The sequence below is a fragment of the Mesocricetus auratus genome, unplaced genomic scaffold (genome assembly GCF_017639785.1).
Source record: "Mesocricetus auratus isolate SY011 unplaced genomic scaffold, BCM_Maur_2.0 Super-Scaffold_100007, whole genome shotgun sequence".
Taxonomy (NCBI): domain Eukaryota; kingdom Metazoa; phylum Chordata; class Mammalia; order Rodentia; family Cricetidae; genus Mesocricetus; species Mesocricetus auratus.
The window spans coordinates 75,768,684-75,785,119 of NW_024429191.1; the positions used below are offsets into that span (position 1 = coordinate 75,768,684).

At 53.0% G+C, this 16,436-nt stretch overlaps 2 protein-coding genes and 2 non-coding genes across 7 annotated transcripts in view; all 4 read right to left on the minus strand.

The window, feature by feature from the left end:
- The window catches only part of Plxdc1 (plexin domain containing 1), a 55,484-nt gene extending 49,879 nt beyond the window's left edge, over nt 1–5,605 (minus strand). Inside the window, exon 1 of one of the 3 annotated variants that reach the window (XM_040749621.1) lies at nt 5,384–5,605. In XM_040749621.1, the coding sequence (XP_040605555.1) occupies nt 5,384–5,462 (79 nt within the window). In that variant the 5' untranslated portion in view covers nt 5,463–5,605. Of the gene's footprint in view, nt 1–3,765; nt 4,853–5,383 lie in introns of those variants that run through there. The other 2 variants (XM_040749620.1, XM_040749622.1) reach the window with 2 other exon arrangements.
- A 1,698-nt stretch (nt 5,606–7,303) lies between these two features.
- On the minus strand, nt 7,304–7,375 carry Trnac-gca. Its single transcript has one exon. It is a non-coding gene; the product is annotated as a tRNA-Cys (tRNA).
- A 620-nt stretch (nt 7,376–7,995) lies between these two features.
- On the minus strand, nt 7,996–8,067 carry Trnac-gca. The gene has a single exon. It is a non-coding gene; the product is annotated as a tRNA-Cys (tRNA).
- Nucleotides 8,068–10,650: 2,583 nt separating this feature from the next.
- Arl5c (ADP ribosylation factor like GTPase 5C) lies at nt 10,651–13,466 on the minus strand. Of its 2 annotated transcripts, XM_021230566.2 has the most exons (3): nt 13,075–13,466; nt 12,303–12,386; nt 10,651–11,738 (listed from the first exon to the last, which is right to left on the minus strand). In XM_021230566.2, exons 1-3 carry the CDS (start codon nt 13,249–13,251, stop codon nt 11,454–11,456), a joined length of 546 nt encoding a protein of 181 aa, XP_021086225.1. In that variant the 5' UTR covers nt 13,252–13,466; the 3' UTR covers nt 10,651–11,453. The 2 variants fall into 2 exon arrangements, with proteins under 2 accessions (XP_021086225.1, XP_021086226.1); XM_021230567.2 differs by lacking the exon at nt 12,303–12,386.
- Between the last annotated feature and the right edge of the window lie 2,970 nt (nt 13,467–16,436).

A 16,436-nucleotide genomic window follows, 5' to 3' on the forward strand; every position in this document is an offset into this window, starting at 1 on the left:
ATGACAGCCAGAATCATTCTCAGTAGGAATCCCAAGACTTCATTTGTATTTAGCAGCAGAGAGTGTCATGATAGATTAGCAATGTCTGTCATGAGCACAGGATTGGCAAGTGGCTGCCCAGAAGCAGTTGTTCCAAGGCTCCAGCTGTCATAGGGCTGCTAAACTGATTTGAAATGATGCTGAAAAGCATCCCTTTCCATTTCAGAGCGTTAGGTTCCCAAAGCTGGGCCCTATGTTGGTGTTCTGATTGTCACACCTGGCCTGGATATATAAAGGACACAGATCACCCTGCCTGTGGCCTTCATCAGTTTTGGGTCCTCAATCGGAGATACCTCTCTCCTCTCCACCTCTGATTCCATCCACCTTGCTCACCAAAGCTCCTGTCCTAGATCCCCTCTCTGAGGCAACTTTGTGCCCTCTCCCTGGGAAACTTGCGCTCCTCAGGCCTCTCTCCACTCTCCTCAGAGAGCCCTGCATACAGTAAGTGCTCAGTTGTTGCATAATTGAGGCCACTCCACTAGGTGATAGCTCTTGGGTAGCAGCAAGGACAGAGGCTGAAGCAAGGCTTGGCTGGACCAGGCCTGGGGCCTGGCCAGGATGCTGCCGGGGAGCTCTCATTTGTCATTAGACATTTTATCCAATTAAGTCATTCTTGGCTGCTGGTGCCTGCTGGACTCTCGCAGGGCCCCTCTCACGTCTCTGCCCTTAATCATAACCAGATGCTCCTGGAGAATGTGGGCAGAGGGGCAGTTCTGACCTCTTCCACAAGATATCTAACAAATAGCGCAAAGCCCAGTACTCGGCCCCACACAACCTGCCTGGCCTCACCGGCAAGGCCATGGCTGTTTGTGGCAGGCTGTTTGTGCTGAGTTGGGTGGCCTTCTCCCCCAATCCTCCCGCAAGTGGCCCCACGGGGAGGGCAGGAGCCAGAGGTGGAAACCAAGAGGAAGGGCTGACGTGTGGGCTGGCAGGAAGTATCTGTCCTGGACTGACTACGGAGAGGGATGTCAGGTGGGGAGACAGGATGCCCACAGGACGGTCCATTCCTGCCCACCACCTTCAAGCTGGGACCTGGCAGTTTAGCTTTGCAACCTCAGCTTCCCTGTGTGACAGCCATGCCAACAACAGCTTGCTCTGTCATTGAGCAAAAACAGAGATGGGGTTCCAACCAGCCAGGAGCAGGGGCGCAGCACGGGATCTGTGCAGGATGATAGAGTTAGAGCAGAGGACGCTACAAAGAGCTAGCAATCCCCAAAGTGTCTCTTGAGCTTCAGCATGTCAGCATTTCTCACCCCTCCCAGCTGGATGAGCCAGGTCACCTCTTAGACATAGCAGGAGGCAGTGTAGGTGGCCGGTCACACAGCCGTGAAGCCTGATGGTTCCCACAGGTGGCATGCCCAGATACCCTAGGACACCCTTGCCCCTGTTGCTGCCTCTCAGTAACCATTCTGTCACTCACTTCTAGAACAGAGGCTGAATTCAGTCACTCGCCTCGAAGCACAGCATCATCTAGAGGGATGACCGTCATCTTAGCTGCACTATTTCAAGTATACACACACACAGACACAGACACACACACACACACACACACACACTTTCATCCCTCATGTCAGTCAACCCCAGGAGATAGGCACCATCTTTAGATCCATGTTATAAATTGGGGAAACAAGGCCTGAAGATGCTAAACAACCCCCTCAAGGCCACCCAATCAATCCATAGCAAGATTTGAACTCAGGCTCCTGTCTGGTCAGAACCACAGAACACAGAGCAATAAGGCCAAGCATAGTAGCACATGCCCTTAATCCCAGCATTTAGAGGCAGAGGTGGGCAGATCTCTGTGATTTCAAGGCCAGTCTGGTCAACATAGCAATTTTTTGAGCCAGGACTTCATAATGAGACCCTGTCAAAAATACACACACACACACACACACACACACACACACACACACACACACGATAGGAAGCTGACAGGATGGAACACCCTGTAATCCCATCATTCCAGAGGCTGGGGAGGGAGAACCTTTGGTTAAAGCCAGCCTGGGCTACAAAAGAAGTGACTAGAAACTCTCAGATTGTCTCTTAAGGTACAGGGGCAGCCCCACGCCTGGGTTCCTGGAGGGTACCCCTGGTCTGAACATGGGAGCTGCCTTGGGAGACTAGTGACCTGACAAGGTGTGGGGGAGAACAAAGGTGATGCTCCCACTCCCTGACCTGCGGCTGGGGCTGAGGAAGAGCCAGGATATACTACCAGGGCCTGACCCTACAACAAGCCCATTTGTCACTCAAGCTAGTCCTTCCAGCCATACTGCCACCATCCTGTTCCGGCCCCTGAGATTCTCTCTGGATATTCATTTCAGCATCCACTCTGTGCACGATTCAGCCAGTAGTCCGCACAGCTCCAGCTAGGGAGACCCACGGGATTCCATCTCTCAGGCACCCTTCCCCCACTGACCCAGCAGTTGCAGCCAATCCCTGCTTTTCCTCACAGCCCTTGAGGCTAGAACCCAGCCCTGCTCTCAGTTTCCTCAGCCAAGACCACCCTGCTCCTAAACTATCCTTTTCACCTGATGAAAAATCCTTTCCCTCAAGTGTGGCAACATGTCATTCCCTCCAGAGCCTCCCTGATGCTTCCCTTCCCCTTGCCCAGATGCCAGGCACACCACCCAGGCTGCCCTCTGGCCCATCATGCCCTTTACTGCCCGTGCATCTAGAATTCTGGGTACTGACTGCAAGGACCAGAGTTGAAGGGGCACCAGTGGGTGAATGAGGGAGGCTGGCAGCAAGGACGGCGAGGCCAGCGCCAAGCCTCGTAGGACAGAGGAGACCCTCCCTCGGGCACAGCCCAGCTGGAGGCCCCACTGACCTATCACAGTAGTGGAAGAACACAGTTTTGTCACCAAGCTGGAGGCCCAACCTTAAACCATGACACCACAGTTTACAAACTCTCTAGAAGCTTTCATCTCTAATATAAGATGGGATGGGAACGGCTCGGCCACTTACTAGGCTGAATCTTTAACAAAACTGTACACAAAGCAGCCAGCAAAACTGACACCCCACCCAGACCCGGGATGTAGCTCAGTTGGTAGAATGCTTACCTAGCATGTGGGAAGCTCTGGGTTCAATACTCCAGTGCCATGTAAACATGACAGAATGGCATTGTGTCTGTGATCCCAGTATTGTTGGGTGGAGGCAGGAAGATCAGAAGTTAAAGGTCACCTTTAGTTACGTGGCGGCGAGTTCAGAGCCAGCCTGGGCTGCATGACACCACATCTCAAAGTCAGCTACACGGTGAGTTCAGAGCCAGCCTGGGCTACATGACACCGCATCTCAAAGTCAGCTACACGGTGAGTTTAGAGCCAGCCTGGGCTACATGACACCGCATCTCAAAGTCCTATTCTTTGCTTCCCACAAGGTCCTCCCAGGCTTCACTAATCCCGCCTCCTACTTATAAAGCCCCTGCTGCAGAGACCCCGCCCCTCACCTTGGAGATTAGAAAGACAGAAACATGGACAAGGAAGAGGGACACCAGGTAGCAGAAGGAGGGGGTACGATGATGACGATGACGATGAAGAAGATGATGATGACACGGGGCGGGGGAGGGGCTCTGCTTTCTGAAGGCTACCCCAGAAAGGGATCAGTCAGAAGCACCTTTGTTTTAAACTGGGTTTCCTGTAGCCCAGGCTAGCCTCAGACCCCCTGCGTAGCTGAGGATGACCCTGCTCTCAGCGTGGTCCCACCATGCCCAGCTTTCCCACGCACACTTACTGAGCAGGTTTCCATACAAGTTGCGGTGAGGGGTGGAGGAGTTCTCAGTGACAGGCAGGCACGATCCTGAGCCCAAACATTCTAGACTTCTTCCCATAGACACAGCACAGTGACTCAGGCCCGAGAGTAGGGTTGCTGTCTGGCCCTGCCGGCGGGGTGGGTCTCTGTGAAGAGGGGTCCTGGGACTGCTAGGGAGCAGTAGCTATGTCAGCAGCCACTGTGAGGTCTGAAGGTCAGGCACAGTATATTAGTGGGGCAAGGAAGACTCTGGAAGCAGATAACGGTTGGACGGGTTCTGAGACCTCTGCTCAGTTCCCTCTCTAGAGACAAGCAGCCTTGGTTCAGAGAGTAGGGGCCCCAGGTAGGTTGGAAATGGCTGCCTGCAAGATTCTCCCTTCTGTGTGTCCCAGGTGTCTCTGGTTTCCCTGGGACCAGACCTTCAGGGTCCATTCCCTGGGCTCTGAAGTCAGTCATCTTCCTGTCTGTCATCTGTTTTTCTGTCTTCTGGCCTGTGCATGTTTGGGGAGAATATCTTGAGAAGGGGAAAGATCTTTCATAATCCCACTTCCAAAAGCCGAAGATTTCACCAGTAACCTCACTTTACACATCAAGAAACAGGCCCAAGAAGGCAAGTGACTTGCCCGAGGTCACATAGCAAGTGAGACAGCAGAACTAGAAGCCAAGTGTCCAGCCACCTGAACACTGACGGCGCCACACCAGTCTCTAGACGTGTGACTTCTCTGCCCTCTGCCCCGCTGTCATCACCAGCACCGCGACCCAAACCATCTCATCCCAACACAGGTTCATTTGAACTACATACTGTGACCACTAAAAGTCCAGGACACAGTTAGGGCCAACAGCAGCGACCCATGAACTACCCTTCCCTGACCCCAAATGAGGGGCACCCAATTCTCCCTTTCAAGGAGCTTGATCACCCTTATTCCCAGCCCCAGAGAAAGTCTGTGTGCAGAACCTAAGTTATATATTGAAAATGGCCTTTCTTGGTAACATGAGGGATTCAAGGTAGATCTCCGAAAGTGGAAGAAATGGCTTAAGAAACTGATACAGGCGAAAGAGGAGTGTGCAGAATGGAAGGTCCTCCCCCACTGCCCTCCCGCCCAGCCCCCACCTCCACCCCCAGCACAGTCAGGGCAACAGAGAGCCAAGCAGAACCACCAGGAGGGTGAGGGGACCCTTAACTCTGGGAGATGCAGAAGCAGCAAGCTGCTTTTTCCTGCGGCCCCCGCTTCTCCACCGGTACGCAAGAGGTCGTAGAAGCAAGTTAGACGGCCACGCTGGTGCCAGAGAGAAAGGCTTGGCTAGGGTGTCCCCATCCTCCGGCGGCTCCCACGCAGTCTTCAAGCCCAACTGGGACCCAGCCTAGAGCAGCCGAGGGTGGCAGCAGGGAAGAACATGGAAAGGCAAACGAACGCCGCCCTGTACGATCGCGGTCCCTGGGACTCTTCTGGAGACCCCTGGCTGGGTCCCTCCACGTCGTGCGCACCCTCTGTGAGCACACGGGGAAAGTAGGGTGCCTGGTCCCCGGTCCCCGGCCTCCCGCGGACAACATCTCGCGTCCCGCTGGCGGGTCTGCACCTGCCCTGCCAGCGCATCCTACCTGCGGGTGTTGCGGGACTGAGAGCGCGCGCGACCCCGCCGAGCAGCAGCAGCTGCAGCAGCCAGAGCTGAGCCTGCATGGTGGGAGCGGACCGCTTCAGGGTCCCCGCGGCAGCGGCTAGAGAGGGAGCTGCCCCGGGCTGGGCGAGTGGGGAGCAGGAGTGGATCGGGCACCGCGAGCGAAGCGCGGCGTTGCGGCCTCGGGGAGCGCGGGCGGGAGGACCCGGAGGGCGGGGCGCGACGCCGGGGTCCCCGCCTCCTGGAGCTCCGCACGCGCCGCGCCCCGCCGGACTCGAGACCGCGCCGAGACACCCCTGGTCACTGAGAGAACGCGGCTGGCCCGGAAGAGCAGGGGAAAGGCCGCGGTGGAGACCCCAGGAAGCGCCCCTACTTGGGCCATTGGCTCCTGCCACTCACTCGTCCCCAGGGCACGTGACTTTCTGAGCTGTCCCTGCACTTCTGTGGCTCCCTGGTGTTCTGCGTAAGTGCACACAGCGACCCACGCACCAGGAATCTCCCGCAGCGGAGCCCCCCAGCTTCTGCCCCAGTGGGGGCGCGAATTGCATCCCCCACTTCTCTACTCCACACCCCATCCCCAGCACAGGCTCCCCCCGCAGCCCAGCAGACGTGTAGGTGCAGGCTTCTGGCACATTCCCACTCTGAAGCTGCACGGACGCCCCCTCCCCGAGGCCAGATCCAATCAAAGCGGTGCCCACGGCCACCACCTCTACCGGGCTCTGGGAATAGGACACTTTTTTTTTTTTCCCCTTCCAGGAGAGAATAAAAATACCCGCAATTTAGGAGATTTAATAGACGGCATGGAACCAGGTCAAGGCGCGAAGGTGCCTGTGCCCTACTTCGTGAGAAGACGAAGAACTGGGGCCTGGAGAGCGGAGCAGGCTGAGGGGCCCCGGGCTTCCTCCGTGCTGGAGACCTGCACAGTGCGGGAAGAAAGGGCGACAGGCTGCTTCACGGGTCACATCCCCAGAAGGAAGGGGCGGCTGGGGACAGAGCAGGTGAGCGGCCTGACACTGCAGTCAAAAGAAGGACCCGAGGAAGGAAATGAAAACTAAATTCTCTCGTCTCTCAGGATCCTATTTCCACTCTCCTCCGGGTCGAAGAGCCCAGAGATTGCCTCCCTCGGACCTCAGCCCTCTATGGGATAACACGGGCCAAGGCAAGCTCCACAATGGAAGGTTTTTGTTGCTACTGTTTTTTCCACACAGGGAGTTCCATTTTACACGAGGTTGGCTTCGAACTCACGGCCACCCTACCTGTTTCTGGTTTACTGAAAGGATTACAGGCGTGAATCCACCAAGAGAGCCTAACCCGAATTCTCCCTTGACAGTGGAAGGGGGGGGGGAGGGATTCGAATCGGCTCTTTTCTGGCTGCGGCCTCCTACCGCCACCCAGTGGACGTGGGACGAACCACCCGCCTGCCGTTTAGCAGCCCTCCTGATTCTGCCCGTCCGCGCAGGCGCCGTGGAGAGCCTCTAGAGCGTCCCAAGATGGACCTCCAGCCGCAGTTCTGGTGTCTTCGTGCACCGCCAGACTTGGTGCCCGCATTTTTGTAAGACCTTTTATTAGGGTTCAGGCAAAAGCAGAAACTTGGAAGTATCAGAAGCAAACGATGTTTCCAAGTTTCTAAAGGCAAGCCTCTAGAACCTGGGCATGCACCTGGGGCTCTCCTCAGAAAACACATTTCTAGCCGCACCCCAGGCTGTTTCTCTGGGTCAGAAATGAGCACAGGGATCTTCATTTCTAGCATGGACCTGCTAAGTGCAGCCGCTGGTCACACTTGACAAGTTCCTGGATCCGTTATCAATTCCCGACCGTCTGAAAATTGGCCAGAAAATATTTACCATAAAAACACATGGAACATAAAAAAGCCATCTAAACAAAAACTGTCCAAAAAGCGTCCAGGGGGCACCCGGATTTGAACCGGGGACCTCTTGATCTGCAGTCAAATGCTCTACCACTGAGCTATACCCCCTCTGCCGGCGACACCGCGCCAGTAATCATTAAGTGCGATTCTAGCGCAGGCGCTCTAAAGCATCTATAAAAATTGAATCAGGTCCGACATTTTCAAGAAACGTAGGAAACTGGCGTGACGATTGCTCGTTTGAAAACAAAAGGTGTTTCCTGACGCTCTGCGAGTCCTTCTGATAGTACACAAAAACGTGACCAGAAAGATGGAGGCGATCGACCCTTCGCGGCCCGGGCGCTCCCCTGGACGGAGTCCCACTCTGCAGCCCCGCCACTGTTCCTCCGCGTTCTCTCTTCTCTCCCTCCTACACGTTCACGCGACTTCTCCCGACCTTCTGCCTCCAGCCTCAGCCCCATCCCCAGACACTCAGCCGTCCAGCTCACCCGCACCCGCCCACCCCACTCCGCGCGCCCCGCGGTTCTCGAGCGGCTGCCTCGAGGGATCGGTTAGCCGAGAGGTTCGGCTCCGGCCACATTCTGGCCAAGGACGTACACTGGACTGCAGCAACTGCAGGACAGCACACGTCAGCAAAATAAGGTGGCCTCGGGGAGTCCAGTCCCCCTTTCTAAAGTGTCATGTTACGGGTCGGCTTGTTCAGCAAAAGGCATGCACGGCTTGAAGCCGTGAGGGGGCACCCGGATTTGAACCGGGGACCTCTTGATCTGCAGTCAAATGCTCTACCACTGAGCTATACCCCCGTTACGCTAACAAGGTTCATCAGAATTAATTTCAATGGAATAGATTTCTATAGAACTGATACATTTTTGTTATGTCAAGAATTACCTAATGGAGGCGGACGCGCTCCGGGACCTAGGGGCAGCAGCGATCATCTAGGCCTCGCTGTAGAGATCCGCAGGATCCAGATGCGGGATTATGTCTGCGTCCACCCGCTTCTCTGTGGGTGCCACCGAGGCTTGTTCGAGGCCGACTAGAACACAGGGGAGCCCGAGAACACCTATATTCTGAGGCCCATTTTCCAGCAAAGGTTTAGACCCTCTGTGGTTAAAGACTGCATCCATGCAGTGCTCAAGGAAGAACTGGCAAGTGCTGAATATTCTCCCGATGAAATGCCTCAATTCACGAAATATCTGTCAGAAATCACTAAAGATAAACTAAAAGAATTGGGACATGACCGGTATAAAATGGTGGTGCGAGTCGTGGTTGGAGAACAGAGAGGATTAGAGGATTCATGGCCGCTCGATGTTTCGGGGATGCAGACACTGACAACTACACGCATGACGTCTTCATGAATGACAGCTTATTCTGTGTTGTAGCAGCGTTTGGTTGTAGTGGAACGAATGACTGTGACTATGAAGAAACCTCGACTTTTTTATATTGTGAAATATCCTGACCAAATAAAAATAAGTAGGTACTTTAGCACCTACAAAAGAAAAAGAAAAAAAAAAAGAATAACCTAATGGAAATATGAAGTATGACCGGAATGTCTAGAATTCACAAGCTTTTCCTTCATAACCACATCTCAGGGAAGCTGCAAAATTAAAAATACTGGGTCCTCTGTTTCTCTGCCGGGTTCCCCTACAGGTCCACTGCCTGATTGGAAAGGGGAGATGCTATCCTGTTTAGGTCTCTGAATGTAGAAGGGCATCTGGGCCTCCAACCCATCTTTAGCATCACCTCCAAAGGACACTGGGGCTTTCCCTCCCTCTGGAGTCCCTCCTCAGTGGATCACCACAAGCCTCTTATCGCTGCCCCAGTCTTGGTTAGCCGGTACCAACGCCCTTCAACCTGGCCAACCCTAGCCGACTTCTCTAGCCAAATGGAGCGTTGAGGCAGTCCCTGCTTCCCCATCCCGTTTCCAAGGTGACAAAAGCCAGTTTTAGGAACAGACAGAAATAAGAGGTGAGACGTTTTGGTAGCACTTACTATATACCTTTACTTTGTAAATCTTTTTTTTTTTTTTTTTTTTTTTTTTTTTTTGGTTTTTCGAGACAGGGTTTCTCTGTGGCTTTGGAGGCTGTCCTGGAACTCCTCGGTAGTCCAGGCTGGTCTCGAACTCACAGAGATCCACCTGCCTCTGCCTCCCGAGTGCTGGGATTAAAGGCGTGTGCCACCAACGCCAGGCTTACTTTGTAAATCTTAATGCAAGGTTTTGTTTCATTTGATCATGACACAAAGACAAAAATAAGTGGGTCCTATAGAACCTGTGACATTTGAGAGGAGTAGGACTCACACCGGAAGGACACTGAGAAGGAAGGAGATTCCACGTGGTAACTTAGACCCCAAAAGCTGTGGCCAGAGTCAGCATCCCAGAGGGAGCAGAAAGGCAGGGGGACGGGAGGGCATCAACTCCTGCGGTGTAAGGATCGCCTGTCTAGAATGTTCTGTCCTCCCATTCTCTGCCTCACCATCCCGCCCCACCCCCCAACTTTTGGCCAGGTCCTGTTGCCTCCTTGGTCAGGATCCCCTTTATCCCATGGGTATGGCACAAAATCAAAGATCTCTTGCTTTCTGGACAGACAGAAGGTGAGGCCTGGGAGAGGATCCCCCCAACACATCCAGCAGTTTTCCCGAGTCTCCTAGTGCCTGCAGTGATGGAGTGGGTGACAGTTTCATCTGGGGGCCTGTCTGTGCCGACCTGAAGCCTTTGATCCAGCCCCTCAGTGACAACTGACAGGACAGGGGCAATCTCTCTGTCCACAGCCACCAGCAAATGGCTGGGGTTTCTCGCCGGTGCTAACCATGTGGCTTCTGGTTGGCCTCAGGTTGGAACATCAGCTGTTGGTGGCCCGAGATTGCAGCCACTGAAGACCAGCTGGCAGCCTGCAGGGAGGAGGAATAGGAGGGACCATCAGCCTTTCCCATAAGATGATGACTGGAAGGTTCCAAGCCTTTGCCTGGGACAGACTGAGAGGGTAGCCAAGGTTATATTCAATAACTTAATGGTAGAAGGGAAATGAGCTGAGTTCCAGAATGCATCAGCACCCACTGCGGTGGGCACTGGGGCTCCTGGGGAGAAGCAGTCTAGCAGAGGGAATGGAAGACTCACCTTCCTGGGCCCCTGAACAGTCTCTGGGCAAGCCTTCTCTGTCCTGCTTTGTCACTAGGAGTAGCAGCAGGGTGACCTCAAAGGCTTGGGAGGAGACAAATTCCTCATGAGGAAAAAAACACCTCCAGAGCAAAAGTGGGAACTTGGCCATGTCTGTCATCACATAGCTTAGCCTACGGAGCTGCACACGTGGCCCAGAGAGTACACTGAATTAGACTATAGAGGGGAGAAGACCAGAGTCCCTAATGGTGACAAACACATTGCCAGAAATCTGTGGCCCCTCAGATTCTTTTATTTAAAGTTTTCTTTTCTTCAAAAAAAGTATCTAGACAGGGGAGATGAAAGGAAATTTCCAGGTCTCATGGAAGGCCCTTTTGGAGAAATTCAGTTTGTCACACTCTGAGGTATCTGATCCAAACACTAGAAGCCCTAATAACCTTCATCATGGGAGTGTGTGTGTGTGTGTGTGTGTGTGTGTGTGTGTCTTGTTTTTTTTGGGTTTTTTTGGGGGGGTGGCTTGATACATGACCCAGCTTAGCCTGGACCTCACTGGGGGATGTGTTTGACCCTCTGAGCCTCTTGCCTCTACTGCCCAAGTACTGGGCTTACAGGTGTGCAATAGTTCAGGGCTTCAGGCATGTACAGCTAGATTGCCAGCCCCGAGGCAGGAATTTTTGTCTAGTTTGTTCACCACCATTTTTCCCAATTCCCAGAACAGTGCTTGGCACAAAGCAGGTATTCAAATACACCTAATGAAGACATCATGCCAGTCGCTCCCTGGAGAACTGGGGGAGAGGGAAGTATGATCCCCTCCTTTTACAAGTAAGAAACTCAGAGAGAGTCAGTGATTTCTGCCTTGAAGGCCCATGACCTGAAGTCTTTCCACAGCTTCTTCCTCTTACTGGGAGGATCTCAGCTACCCAACCATGGAGACAAATTCAGAGTTACCCTTGCCTTTCTGCCACTTTATCCGTTCCACTTTCTCCAAAAAAGTTTCTCAGTACCTAAGACCCCTGCTGTTTGGGGGGACTTTTAGTCTTTGGAGGACAGAGGCTTTGCAGACTCATAGGACCTTAGCTATGGGCCTGTGTCCATCTTACTGGGCATGGAGCCAACTGTGGGAAAATTCTGACTGGAAAGAGACAGGAGAGGGGTGCCTGTAGCCTTCTGCCCATTGGCTGGGCCAGGCAGAGGAGTGGTGAGGGCTGACCCTTCTCCGGTGAAAGCACAGCAGCCCTGGATATGCCGCGGGTGGTCTTTGATGGCAGTGCCTGTGAGGAATTGGGAGATCTCTGCTGTGGTCATGGAGTCTTTCACATCCTGCTTGCTGGCAAAGATCAGGACTGAGGCATCTTGAAGCGTCTGTGGGCAGAAGAGTCCAGTCAGCCAGCCAGCAACCCTCCCACAGCCTCAGAGTGCTCTGGGACCCCTGCCAACTGTCCTAGCAAGAGAGGCACATGGCCTGGTGAGATGGAGGTGGAGACCGAGTCTGACATTAGCAACCGCTTCAAATGATGCTGCAGCTCATGGGACATCTTTCTACTGCACACAGGATGGCTACAATAACCTCAGACATTGTTTTGTTGTTGTTTATTTTTCCAAAACAAACTCTTACTCTGTAGCCCAGGCTGGCCTGGAACTCTTTGTGGAGCCCAGGCTGGCTTCAACCTCATGGCAGTCAGCCTCAGCTTTCCAGATTGCATATGAGAGCCGCCATTCCCATTGTGAGGTAGAATCTAACAATGCCCCTTGGTAGCAGAAGTGAAGCAGCTTGCTCGGGGTCTCACAGGGAGTGAGGGGTGAGCTCAGTCCCTGAACCAGCAGCTTTAGCTTCTGTGTTCAGCTGTGCTGAGGACACTGACAGGGTCCTTCATCTGTAATAAACGAGCATGTGACCTGCCTGAGAGCACACAGCCAGTCACTTACCTCATGGGCCAGCGTCTTACACAGCTCTTCCCGGGTGGTCAGCAGCCGATTCCGGTCTGTACTGTCGATCACAAGGATGACAAACTGCCCATCGGGAACGAGATGTGAGCCGCAAGCTTTGTCCTTGGTGAGCATCCTTCCTACCAATGGTTAGGCCTCTGCCCTGCCCAAGTGCCAGCCCCACAGGAAAGGAACTGTGCAACCTGCCATTCGCACCAGGATGGACCCATATTTTTTTTTTTTTTTTTTTTTTTACGAGACAGGGTTTCTCTGTTTTGGAGGCTGTCGGTCCAGCCTGGCCTCGAACTCACAGAGATCCGCCTGCCTCTGCCTCCCGAGTGCTGGGATTAAAGGCGTGCGCCACCAACGCCCGGCTGATGGACCCATTTTTAATCACCTTATATTTTATTCTTTGAAGACAAAAATCTTGGTATGTAATCCAAGGCTGGTCTGAGACTTAAGATCCTCCTGTCTCCCTGCCCCAAGTGTTGGGATTATAGGCATGGACCACCACACTCATCTTAGAATTTGAAAATCTTTGTATTTATATATTTAATTTTTTGGTTTTTTAGGTTTCAAAAAATCTTCACGGGTCTACACAATGTTAAATATTTGATACATGGCTTGTTATTATTTCCTTCTCAGCACAGCTTGAGTGACCGTTATTCAGTCACATCCCAGGTAACAGAAGCTAGGCTCAGAGAGTGTGGTGAGTGACCTATAGGCTAATATAGCCGTTTCTGCGACCTCCCAGACCCGGTTCCCTCCTCACCTCAGTATTGGAGTTGTATGTGTCCCAGGCAGAGCGCAGAGCCTCCTGGCCCCCTAAGTCCCACAAGAGGAAGTGGATCTTCTGAAGAACAACTTCTTCAGCGTTGCTGCCAATGGTGGAACACGTGTGAACCACCTCATTGGTCAGGCTAGAGAGACAAGAGAAGGCTCTGGCCATCACCCCTCTACCCCCAGAGCAGCTGAGTCCAGTTCAGAACACTCAGCCCTGGGCCATCAAGCAATCGCCAAGGCCAATGGTCTGTGACTGGTGTGGGGAAAGAAAGGTATGAGTTAGTCCAAGTGTGGCCTGGGTTGGGACCCCAGAGAGGAGGGCTCCTTAGAACAACCTCCGACCCAGCACTCGGGAGGCAGAGGCAGGTGGATCTCTGTGAGTTCGAGGCCAGCCTGGTCTACAGAGCGAGTTCCACGACAGCCTCCAAAGCTACAGAGAAACCCTGTCTCGAAAAACCAAAAAAAAAAAAAGAACAACCTCCGAGGCCCAGCGGCTTGTAATGTGCTAAACTCCCACATGGTGGCGTTGCTCTGGTCTGTGGACCACAATGGAATTGTGGGAGCTGTGAAGAACCATGCAGGTCCAAGTGAGGACCATCAGACACTTCCCTGGTTTAAAAAAGCTTTTTTTTTTTGGAAAAAAAAAAAAGAAAAAAAGAAAAGCTTTTTTTGGCCAGGTGCTAGTGGTGCATGTCTTTAATCCCAACACTTGGGAGGCAGAGGCAGGTGGATCTCTGTGAGCTCAAGGCCAACCTGGTCTACAGGGCAAGCTCCAGGAAAGTCTCCAAAGCAATACAGAGAGAAACCCTGACCCCCCCCACAAAAAAATAAAACTTTTTTGTTTGTTTTAGTTCCCCCCCCCCCCCTTGGGGAGATTTGTTTTCTTTTCTTTCTTTTTTTAAATGGTCATGTCTCATTGTATGACCTCAAATATGAGTTGCTCCTCTCTTAACCTCCAGAGTTCTGTGATTATAGGCAAGGACTGCTATGCCCCATTTACTCATGTTTTCTGAAAGCTTACCAAAAAGTTATAAAGCAGAAGATTAGGAGTAAGGATTTCGTACTGTTTGAATTTCTCTTTTCTCATCTAACAGTGTCAGGAATCTAGGGTCTCAAGAATTCTAGGCAAGCAATCCACCACTGACCTACACCGCCAGACCTTTCTTTTCGAATATTTACATTTATTTCTCAGAGAAGCACTTGCCCTAAATAAATAGGTGCCTTGTAGTCTCCAAATCAGGAGAGACTCCATCCTGGGCGACCGCCTGGGAAAGCGCAGGTGGCTGTTTGAACTGCAGAACTTTATAAGGGCGAGAAGCGCCCTGCCGCCAGGGGGAGCCCAGAGCAGCGAGGCGAGAAACCACCTGGCATTTCAAACCTGCAGGGACTGAAATAAGGTAGGAACTGGTTGCGGGAGGCGGTGAGACTGAGGGTCTCCCGCAGCTTGCAGGATTCAAGTCCAAGCCTACAGCCACTAAACCAGGAAGGTCACACCAGCGCCCTCCCATCACCCCTCTGCTCTCCAGCTGCCGGCGAAACCCGGAGAAGGGCTCTGCCCAAATGACAGGTGTGAGGCCTAGCTCTCTCTGTCCCCCAAGTAACTTGCAACTGGTAGAGAATGGTGGTCTTTCCTGCATTGTTCAGCCCCACGATGACTTTGTGCTCTGGAAGCATCCAGGGGAAGGGCAAGGTCAGAGCCAACCCCGAAAACCACGGATTTGGGTGTCCCCAGCAGGCATCTGCCCTGGTCTCTTCCTCACCCTCTGCTCCCGCCTGGGTGCCCTCTCCTCTCCCGGCCCCACCCCTCCCCCTGGCAATCTCCGAACCCAACCACACTGATGTAGAACTCAGTTTTCTGGGCCGTGTGGGTCCATCGTCGGTCCCCGTGGGCCCCGCTCCCAATCCCTGGGAAACTCGTCCCTAGCGGGCTGGAGACTGTACCACTTGACTTGCCATCAGACTGGACCTCAGCACCTCTCAAGAACGTGGAAGAGATAGCTGACCCCATTCCATCTCCCTCCGCGCTTCTAAAAAGGGATTTTCTTGGGCTCCAAAGCACACTGGCCTCTAAGTCACCATCGCAAGACACTCACTTATCCGGGTTGAGCTTAGCCCAGCTGGGTGGTGGGGTAGGGCCGGGGGCTCCCCCACCCCTGAGCACATTGAAGCGCAGGGACTGGAGAGTTGTGAAGCGGACAGCGGAGGGGAGGCCGTGGAGCGTGTGGGAGTGCACACAACGGACTCTACAAGGGCAAGGTTCCCAGTCAGTCTTCCCCCTACAACCCCCGAATCCCAAGAGCGCCAGAAGACAGCGGAATCAAAGAGGTCATTGGGCTGTCCGGTGTGCCCCTTACCCTGGCTCCCAAAGATTCGCATCAGTTTGGCTATCACCTGTCCCATAGCACTCCTGGAGCTGGTAGTCTGGGGTCCTGGGGGGCTCGAAGGCCTTCCTGGCCAGATCCGGCCTCAAGTGTTCAAAGCCCCGCCTGGGGAACCTGCTGCTCCTATCAGCTGGGGGGAAACCTCAAGCTTCATCCTGGGAATCCCATAGGACGCTGGCACCTCAGCGGTGCTAAGGGACATCATCATCACCGTGAAGACTAGGTACCTGACCAGGGCCCTGAAAGTGCAAGGAAAATCCCAGAGTCCTCTTCACCCCGAGGAAACTGAAGAGTGTGGACCTTCTGCTCCAGAGCGGCAAGCAGAGAGTCAATGTACAAAGTGAACGCCTGCTCCTCCTCCCACAACTGCGGCCGGCCGCTAGGGCAAAACCCTCCAAGGCGGCCCAACTTTCTGACATTGCAACACAGTTTTGTCATCTACAAAGTTCCACACTGGAGAGCCCTGCAACTGAGTTACAAAACAAACAACAACAAAAAAAAAAACCCTCAGAATGTTCTTGCCAATGCAATCTCATAATTTTTTAAAGATTTTTTGTTTCGTTTTTGAGACAGGGTTTAATGCTTGTGCCACTAATTCTGGTTCCTTAAGATTTATTTTTATTTACACGCACGCGCGCGCGCGTGTGCGTGTGTGTGCGTGCCACATGTGTGAGTATATGTATATGTGTACCTTTGACAGCCAGAAGAGGTCCTCAGATCCCAACTTGGATACTGGGAACCCAACTCAGGTCCTCTGTAAGAACAGCAAGTGCTTTTAGTTGCTGAATCATCTCTCTAGTCCTTAATTTCATCTTCTTAAGTTTTCCCATTTTGTGTTCCCATTTTCCCATAGTTATTCTTAACTACATGAATTATATGCAGCCAACAGGTTACAAGTTGGATGTTGGAGTTTCTATCCTGCCCATCCCGCAGCCATTTATTCCCAAATAAACACACGGTTTGGACAAAG